At 39.8% G+C, this 10,000-nt stretch overlaps 2 protein-coding genes and 1 long non-coding RNA gene across 4 annotated transcripts in view; all 3 read left to right on the top strand.

The window, feature by feature from the left end:
* Positions 1–10,000, top strand: part of LOC143028253 (uncharacterized) — a 110,738-nt gene that overhangs the window by 90,802 nt on the left and 9,936 nt on the right. The window lies entirely within an intron of this gene.
* The window catches only part of LOC143028248 (uncharacterized), a 39,405-nt gene that overhangs the window by 24,339 nt on the left and 5,066 nt on the right, over positions 1–10,000 (top strand). Inside the window, exons 17-19 of one of the 2 annotated variants that reach the window (XR_012966709.1) lie at positions 7,707–7,826; positions 8,070–8,183; positions 9,717–9,833. Coding sequence is in view for 1 of the 2 variants with exons in the window: in XM_076190066.1 (XP_076046181.1) it covers positions 7,707–7,826; positions 8,070–8,183; positions 9,717–9,836 (354 nt within the window). In the remaining variant the exon portion in view is untranslated. Of the gene's footprint in view, positions 1–7,706; positions 7,827–8,069; positions 8,184–9,716; positions 9,837–10,000 lie in introns of those variants that run through there. The other variant, XM_076190066.1, reaches the window with a different exon arrangement.
* Positions 5,523–7,623, top strand: LOC143027886 (uncharacterized). The gene is made up of 3 exons (XM_076189534.1): positions 5,523–5,550; positions 5,746–6,643; positions 7,587–7,623. The coding sequence occupies exons 1-3, from the start codon at positions 5,523–5,525 to the stop codon at positions 7,621–7,623; spliced, it is 963 nt and encodes a 320-aa protein (XP_076045649.1).

The following is a 10,000-nucleotide window of genomic DNA, read 5'->3' as shown; positions in this document are numbered from 1 at the left end:
ATACATAATCAATGCAGTTGCACCACCCATGTGAGACAACGGACCTTCTCGAAATTAATGTAAAGACTAAAGACTAAACCCAACACAATAAAGTGCTGAGATGTCACTTCCGGCCAATGACCACCAAGGTAACGTGGCCGAGACGGGGAGTTGGGACGATGACAGGTGTTGTGCAACAAGAAGTGGTGTGATAAACAGTTATATTAATGTATCGTTCTATTTAACAGTTGACAGTGTATATACCATAACTGCAAAACCTGAAAGCTTTGAATAAAATGGTATAAACTTAATACGAATCTACACGCAGGTACAACACCACCCTATCCCTTGCTCAGTTCATGGAACCATTTCCCACACAGATGCCCAGTGTTGGACACAGCAAAAACAACACCCACGCTCAGTGCATACTACTACCTCACACCAGAATCAAAACAAACAAGTTCCACCCCCCTTTAAACACCCACTCCTATCTACACCAACACATCCAATCAAATACTGCAACCTACACCAAACATCATCTCACTCCAACGAAGAGTGTTACCTACAGAAAACACAACAACAACCGCATCAGAGAACTAACAACCCATTCACCACCCATCGACAAACACCCCCCTCCAACACGACAACCAATACTAAACAACGATTGGGGGAACGTGTACCAGCCTCACGCACCAAACCACCATAGGAATATCTCATACACAACACAAATACCTCACCCTAGAAGTAAGCTTAGACCAACTTAAAGTTGACATGATGGTTGATACAGGAACAAACCTGAACATCATCCCAAGAGCTCTGTATGAAGCATTAAATGACCCACCCCAAATTCAATTTTCCAATATGGAAGGACTCTTAATAGAAGGGAGCACAATTCCTCTACACGACACCATAGACTTAAATATTGAAGTCAACAATCACAAAGTAGGTTTCACAACTTTCCACATAGCTGATGAATGGAGCCTTGATCAACAAGGTATAATAGGACTACACTCACTAAAGATTTGGAAAACTAAGATAGATTTTGAGACTAACAAAATCTCCTTCCGAGATGTAAATAATGAATCAACAGTTCCTGAGACACCCAACTCAGACACACAACATCTCTCATGTCTACCTTCCTTTAATACTCCCAATCCCACTAACAACTATTCCTTCCGACCACCCCCTTATGTCACCTCAAAGGCACTGATGTCTAACACAGTCATCATACCCCCTAGACATTCAATAACAGTCCCACTATACATACCCGGTGCAATAGACCATCAGGACGTCATAATCGACTCAGACACGTCCAGGATTAACAACATAACCATTGAGTCCTCCTGGGACACAATATCAGAAAATAAACATACACTAGCTATGTTAACAAACACCTCAGAACAACACCGTAAAATCAGGAAGAATACAAACATCTGCGCAGTCCATCTCCATAATTCCCCTATCCAGGAACCACTGCCGCAACACATCAACCAAGTAAGACCAACACAACCCCTCCCCCCTATTCCCCCAGACCAAATCACGACATCAGCTGACGGAGAAAGTCATAACGAGCTATTAGCTCTCCTACAGAGGAATAGATCAGCTGTCGCCTTAGAAGGCGAATCACTAGGCAAATGTGATATAATCAAACATCACATCCAAATTCCCCCAAACACCCCCCCTTCATACACCCCCGCTTACCGCATACCCCACAGTAGGAAATCCCAAGTCAATGACAGTGTACATGAGATGATACACCAAGGCGTAATTTCCCATTCAGACTCCCCATGGAACAGTCCCCTCTTTTTGGTCCCTAAGAAAGACGGAACCTTACGCCCTGTTGTTGACTTCAGAAAAATAAACAACCTAACTCAATCTGACCCACACCCCCTCCCCGCCATGCAAGATGTACTACAATGCATTGGCAACGGGAACTCTGTTTTTTCCACAATAGACCTCAAGTCAGCCTTCTGGCAGGTCGAACTAACAGAGGAATCAAAACCCGTAACTGCATTTTCCACGGACAAAGGACACTTTCAGTTTGAACGTATGCCCTTTGGCCTTAAGAATGCCCCCTCAACCCAACAAAGGTTGATGACCCCGCATTTTCAGTGACATGATAGGAATCTCATTATTCGTCTATTTAGACGACCTCATTATATATAGTCCCACAGAAAGAGACCACCTTAACACTTTAGAGATTGTCATCAAACGTCTCAAACATACGGGATTAAAGATTCAATTAAAGAAATGTAGATTCCTCATGAAGGAACTCACCTTCCTAGGCCATAAAGTGGATGCAAAAGGGATTCACACAACCACTGATAAAATAGATACAATAAACAATTTCCCAACCCCCAGAAACGCTAATGAAACAAGAAGTTTCATTGGGTTAGCCTCCTACTACAGACACTTTATCCGAAACTTTGCTGATATTGCTTCCCCTCTGACCAAATTCACAAGGAAAGGCGAGCCATTTCAATGGTCAGAAGCAGAACAGCAAAGTTTCGACACTCTCAAACACGCACTCACCACAGCCCCTGTACTAGTTTTCCCTGATATGAAGAAAGAATTCTTTCTTTACACAGACGCCTCCTCTAAAGGAATAGGCGCAGTCCTACAACAGAAAGATGACAATGGCAAAGAACACGCCATAGCCTACGCAAGTAGAGTCCTCAACAAAACTGAAAATAACTACTCAACTACACACAAAGAAGGACTTGCAATCATATGGGCACTAAAACACTTTAAATACCTCATTTTAGGCTACAAGATTACCATACTAACAGACCACCAACCCCTAGTCTATCTTTTTAACTCCAAAGACTTACATGGGAGAGTTGCTAGATGGAAAACAACTCTCCTTGATTACGATCCCATGATCGTATACTTAGCTGGGAAAGCTAACGTAGTGGCAGACTGCTTGAGCAGACAAACTCACATCACCCCCATAACCCAAACCACATGCATACCTATGCATGAACTCAGAGATGAAACTGACAGAGACCCAATATGGTCTCCAATAAAACAGCATCTCATCTCACAAACCCCCTTACATTCCCGACCACCTGTCCCTATTGAGGAACTCAATCTGGTCGACGGAGTCATAAGGAGAACTATTAATACAAGAGAGGTTACTGTTATCCCCAGAGCCCTAGTCCCCAAGGTCCTACACATATTGCACGACAGTGCAATGGGAGGCCACTCGGGCAGAGATAAGACACTAAACACTGCTAGGCACACATATTATTGGCCTTACATGAAAAGAGATATAACCACACACATAGATTCTTGTGTAACTTGCAAACAATTCAGAGGCCCTAACCTGAAGCAAATCAACATAAAAGATATCCCACTCCCTGCTGAACCATGGGAAACACTTGGCATTGACCTACTGAAAATGCCAACGAGCCATCAAGGTTCCAATTATGTACTCACAGCAGTTGAGTATTTATCTAAATACACAATCTTAATACCACTCCAGGACAAAACAGCAGAGACTGTAGCAAAAACCCTGGTCAACAATATATTTTGTAAATACAACATACCACACACAATGTTATCTGACAATGGCTCAGAATTCAAAAATGAAGTGATGCGCGAAATAGCACATCTTTACAACATTGACCAAACATTTGCCACTGCATACCACCCCCAGGGAAACGGTCTGACTGAGCGAACAAATCGCAAAGTCCTAGAAATTCTCAGACCATTGGTCAATGACCTCATGGACACTTGGGAAGATTGGCTACCACAGGTACAAGCCAGTATCAATAGCACAGTCAATTCCGCAACAAAGATGTCCCCACATGAAATCATTTTCGGCCAACCAATGCGCCTACCCTACCAAATATTCAACCAACCCCCCCCCACCCTTATACAACCTAGATAACCTCGCACACTGCATCAAAAGAGGTATGCAAACAATTTACAAAAAAGTTAGAGCAAACCTGAAAGAAGCCCAGGAAAAGACAAAGACAAAACAACACAAACGGTCAATTCCACTTGACATAGCACCTGACGACACAGTCATGGTAAAAGACTCAGGTCGAACAAACAAACTCAAACCCAAATTCCTAGGCCCCTTCATAGTCACAAGTTCACTCCCTAACAATGTTTTCCTACTAACAGATCCTTCTGATCACTCCACCTTCACCATACATGGAGAGAAGTTGAGAAAGGTCAAACTGAACCTCGACCCAATCTCACCTCCCATCCACAACCCACCTATCACAGACACACACCAATCACCAATACGCAAGTCTCATCCCATGACTCTGCGTCGACGCAACTAAACATGCACTCTAGCTCTCGCCCCTGAAGATGCAGGACGTCATGTATCTATCGGTGGAGGTTAAAATGGCCCATTTCCAATAAGAACTCTTTTCCACATATCTATAAAACTTCTCTACTTTCTTCCGACCAATATAATCTTAGCGAGAGTCAGATAAACATATCCTCATACACTGAGACATAACCTTCATCCTCCAAAAGTAAATACATCATTAATTACCCACCTTAAACATCGACTACTTTTGACATGGACTCATTCGACTTACATCATAGGATTCTTCCATATAACTCCACAGCCCCTTCCCTCTTAATCATGCTCTTTATACTAATAATAATAATCATATTCTGTTGCATGAAGTAACACCTTCCAAAACCTTTCCACCTCCATACCCAAATTGTTGTAAACCTAGATTAAGTTTATTCTTGTGTCTCACCCAATATCTTAAATACTATAAAAATTCATACAGAAACTATATATCCATACTATGAAATAAAACAAGTGCAATGTGACACACCAAACTTACCATAGAACAGTGTCTAGAAAAACAACACTCCCAACAGTGATAGTGTTAAACCATAAAAACAATAACATTTAAAAAGTGAATTAAACAGTGTATGTGAAATCCAATAGAACATGTAATCTGGTGAGACACAACGTTACACTTCTGAGACACAACATCGCTACCCCTTAATTACAGTTCATGATCCCCCTTGGGACCTCAGATTCACTTCAACAACACCCCCCCATCTGCACATTTTTAACCCCACAGGATTTTGTGTCTCTGAATTTTTTTTTCTCGATGTATTACCCATATAAATACTTTTGTAAACCATGTACCCTAGGTGCCGGGAGCCACCTAACCCCAGGGGGAGAGCGATATGTATACGCCACCATATACATGATGAGTAACGCCACTCGCTCACACTCCCTCACTCACTCCCTCACTCACTCACCCACTCAATGTCAGGCCCTTCTAGCTGACTAAGAATTAAGTCAGCAATCTTCGGGTCTGCAACAACAACTCGACCACCAAACAGACATACGAACGCACATGAACATCCGAGTAACCAAACAAACACAAAACACAAATTACGTATACTAACGATCCTCCCCTGGATATATAATTAACATGTATGATAATAGACAACAATACATAATCAATGCAGTTGCACCACCCATGTGAGACAACGGACCTTCTCGAAATTAATGTAAAGACTAAAGACTAAACCCAACACAATAAAGTGCTGAGATGTCACTTCCGGCCAATGACCACCAAGGTAACGTGGCCGAGACGGGGAGTTGGGACGATGACAGGTGTTGTGCAACAAGAAGTGGTGTGATAAACAGTTATATTAATGTATCGTTCTATTTAACAGTTGACAGTGTATATACCATAACTGCAAAACCTGAAAGCTTTGAATAAAATGGTATAAACTTAATACGAATCTACATATACCAGTACCCGTACCTAGTGAACGATACAAATCATCATGATAATCATGATGATAATCATAATGATGATAATCATCATGATAATCATCATGATAATCATAATGATGATAATCATCATGATAATCATAATGATGATAATCATCATGATAATCATCATGATAATCATCATGATAATCATCATGATAATCATCATGATAATCATCATGATTATCATCATGATAATCATCATGATAATCATCATGATAATCATCATGATAATCATCATGATAATCATCATGATAATCATCATGATAATCATCATGATAATCATGATGATCATAATCGGGATGATCATAATCATGATGCTCATAATCATGATGCTCATAATCATGATGCTCATAATCATGATGCTCATAATCATGATGCTCATAATCATGATGCTCATAATCATGATGCTCATAATCATGATGCTCATAATCATGATCATCATAATCATGATCATAATCATGATAATCATAATCATGATAATCATAATCATGATAATCATATTCATGATAATCATATTCATGATAATCATCATCATGATAATCATCATCATGATAATCATCATCATGATAATCATCATCATGATAATCATCATCATGATAATCATCATCATGATAATCATCATCATGATAATCATCATCATGATAATCATCATCATGATAATCATCATCATGATAATCATCATCATGATAATCATCATCATGATAATCATCATCATGATAATCATCATCATGATAATCATCATCATGATAATCATCATCATGATAATCATCATCATGATAATCATCATCATGATAATCATCATCATGATAATCATCATCATGATAATCATCATCATGATAATCATCATCATGATAATCATCATCATGATAATCATCATCATGATAATCATCATCATGATAATCATCATCATGATAATCATCATCATGATAATCATCATCATGATAATCATCATCATGATAATCATCATCATGATAATCATCATCATGATAATCATCATCATGATAATCATCATCATGATAATCATTATCATAATCATCATGATCATCATGATCATGATCATCATGATCATAATCATCATCATCATCATAATTATCATAATCATAATCATCATCATCATAATCATAATCATCATCATCATAATCATCATCATCATAATCATCATCATAATCATCATAATCATCATAATCATAATCATCATCATCATCATCATCATCATCATCATCATCATCATCATCATCATCATCATCATCATCATCATCATCATCATCATCATCATCATCATCATCATCATCATCATCATCATCATCATCATAATCATCATAATCATCATAATCATCATAATCATCATAATCATCATAATCATCATAATCATCATAATCATCATTATTATCATTATTAATTTATTTGTTTTATTTGTTTTATTTTATTTATTATTATTATTATTATTTTTTTTAATCTTCGTTTCTGCAGCTTATGGCGCCACTGTCGTAGGCAGAAACGAATGAGACATTGGGAGTGGAACGTGGCAATCAGGATCAGGCTCTACGTGTTCTACCCCTGTAGCGGCATATTTCTCTATGCGATATCCTATTCACTTTCCTAAACATCAAAAACGCACTTCGTTTTTTTTTTTTTTTTTTTTTTTTACATCGTCTATACTCAGTTTTCTCCATTCTCTTCCTTCATCATCTCTTAAGTGCAGTCTTCGACGTGTTTGGCGAACTATACATTAGTTCGGGGAGTGAGCGCAGCTGACTTAACCTAAACCCCTTTTGTCTGACGTCCCGTTTATATCCATCACACTTTTACCTTGGGCTGTTCCCGTATCCCTCAGGGATATCAACATCAGTCCTAATAAGAACTATATCTAGAATGACTTCTACTAATGACATATTGGGAGATTGATAAACAATGATACTCATGTCAAATTAATAGTTTTCCTTCCATTAAACAGCTTGAGTGCCCGAAGGTTGAATGCAAAGGAGAACAATTCAGTTGTGACAACGGAACTTATTGCCTCGATCAAAGATTCGTCTGCAGTGGCCATAAAGACTGCGTCGACTGGACAGACGAGGTAAACATATACAGGGACAGAGGGGCATCCTCACCACGTTTATTGGTTTCGAGTACACGGATATACGTAGAAGAGGCATACGCTTTTCAAAATCCGTGCTTAGCTCGAAACCAGCAACAGTGGCGGGGATGCCCTTCTGTTTCTGGTCACCTCACACGTGCACACTGGCAGAATTATTCTACTCTCTTTGAGAATTCAGGGCATCAGGCTTGCTAATCTGTGATACTCGTCCTTCTGTTCCAGCTGAACTGTCCTGGTGCCTGTGAACCCGACGAGTTTCGATGTCGTAGCGGCCAGTGCCTCAATGGCGGTGCCAGATGTAACGGATACTACAACTGCTTAGACGGCAGTGACGAGGTAAAGAAGACGAACACCCACCTCTGTTGCCCACACTTCCATTATGGAGGAATTCTCCTCAAGGTTCATGCTAGCCACGCCAACGTCACTGTTTCAACTGCCAGCGCTTTGGACGAAAGACCATGGGTTCCATCTTTCCATCTCAAAATCATTCATCATGCACTTCTGCTAACACACCATTGCAAAGACATTTTTTCAAGACAATTCTTCAACAGCTCTTCTCCCAGTCTTTGAGAAAATTTTATTTCTAATCCTATATTTTGACTCATGCCTATCCTAGATCCTCCACATCTAAAATATTCTTCCTGTCACCCAACCTATGCTCCCAAATTACCACCCCATACAAGTTGGAGAGCCGTCACACGGTAACATCATTCCTTCTCTGACATCACTAAAAAAAACATTATTTCATAGCAAGAACTCCCCACCAACCTAATTTCTTGCTTTCTCCTTAGCTCTTCAGCTATTCCAGGAATCCATAGACATGCGTAGGGTGCCCATCCACTCGGTATGAAGGTGGAGCACTTCGCATCCACACTGGGAAATAGGTGGCGTCTTTCCAGTCACAACGCTTACTTAGGGCCCCTGGCTATCCTCCCACCCTACACGCCCTTCGTTTCATTTGGTTATCCTTCCAAACAAAAGATATCATTTGACATCATCCGACAATGGTTCCTTTCCCACATATTCCTCTATTCCTCTACCATCAACATCTATGCAAACGGCTCACCTTCTAACTTTGGAGTGGGTTATGCAGGAATGTCTCCCTCAAACACAGTCCGGGTCTCGCCCTGCCATCGTCCGCTTTACTTCAGTCGTTGTTAGCGAACTCTTTGTCATCCTTGATTTATAATCATCTCTGATTCATGCAGTGCTCTAGAAGCTCTATCCACCTTCCATCCATTCTCTCCACCCTCCGATTTACGAAATCCACTCGGGAGTCATCCTGATTTCCTTCCGTTTCATTTGTGTCTTCTTTCTTTGGGTGTCATCTCATGTTGGCATCACCGGCAACGAACGAACCGACAAAGCAGCTCGGGATGCAGGATCAAGATCTTTTGGTGTGTCCATCCCCAACGTCTCCAACATATTTCCACCCTTCTACTCTCCTCACTTCCTTTCAAGCGAGAATTTTACTTTCCAAGATTTAGCCATCTCATGTTAAGCAAACCCTGTAGTTTAGGAGAATCATGTTTCTTTCTGCAAGAATACTCGACCAGCTAACCCAAAATAACAGTCATAATGACAGCGTTAGGCAATCCTTAGAAAAAGAAGGTCTAGTGAATCATTGGTGGCGGAATACAAAAAAAATAAATGAATAAATAATCTAAATTTTTGGTATATCCCAGGTTGTGACAGTACTCTGGAAAATATTTCATAATAGAATAAAGATTTCGTTAATTTTCTTCAAAATTCTTGGGTGACACCAATCAAATTCCAAGTGTTTTTTATCTTTGAAGTTTTCTGTACACATCACATTTTTTAAATGATATTTACTAATATGACTTTCCGCCCTTATCACATCTTCCGCAGGAAAACTGCCGAAAGGAAGATTGCCCGTACGGCATCAGATTTTGTGAACCTTCTCTATATTGCATGAATCCATTTTTTGTGTGCAATGGAGAAAGGGATTGCCCTAATGGAATAGACGAGGTAAGAAAAAAGTGTACTTAGTCCTTTTTTTTTTGTATGTAAATATTCATAATGTCAAATTACCCTTGTGATACGTCAAATGATAAAGACTATGCAGAACCCAATCAAACCTGAGTGTATGTGTATGCATATATGTTTATGTACATGGACATGTATATATATAT

The sequence above is a fragment of the Oratosquilla oratoria genome, chromosome 9 (assembly GCF_046742065.1).
Source record: "Oratosquilla oratoria isolate Oo_2021 chromosome 9, ASM4674206v1, whole genome shotgun sequence".
Taxonomy (NCBI): domain Eukaryota; kingdom Metazoa; phylum Arthropoda; class Malacostraca; order Stomatopoda; family Squillidae; genus Oratosquilla; species Oratosquilla oratoria.
The sequence above is the reverse complement of the archived record's forward strand: the minus strand, read 5'-3'. Positions and strand labels throughout refer to the sequence as shown.

Coding starts and splice junctions, on each gene's coding strand:
- LOC143027886 (XM_076189534.1), top strand. CDS start 5,523: ATGTCACTTCCGGCCAATGACCACCAAG. Junction 5,551..5,745: donor TCCGGCCAATGACCACCAAG/GTAACGTGGCCG, acceptor ACCCGTACCTAG/TGAACGATACAAATCATCAT. Junction 6,644..7,586: donor CATCATCATGATAATCATCA/TCATGATAATCA, acceptor CGTATCCCTCAG/GGATATCAACATCAGTCCTA.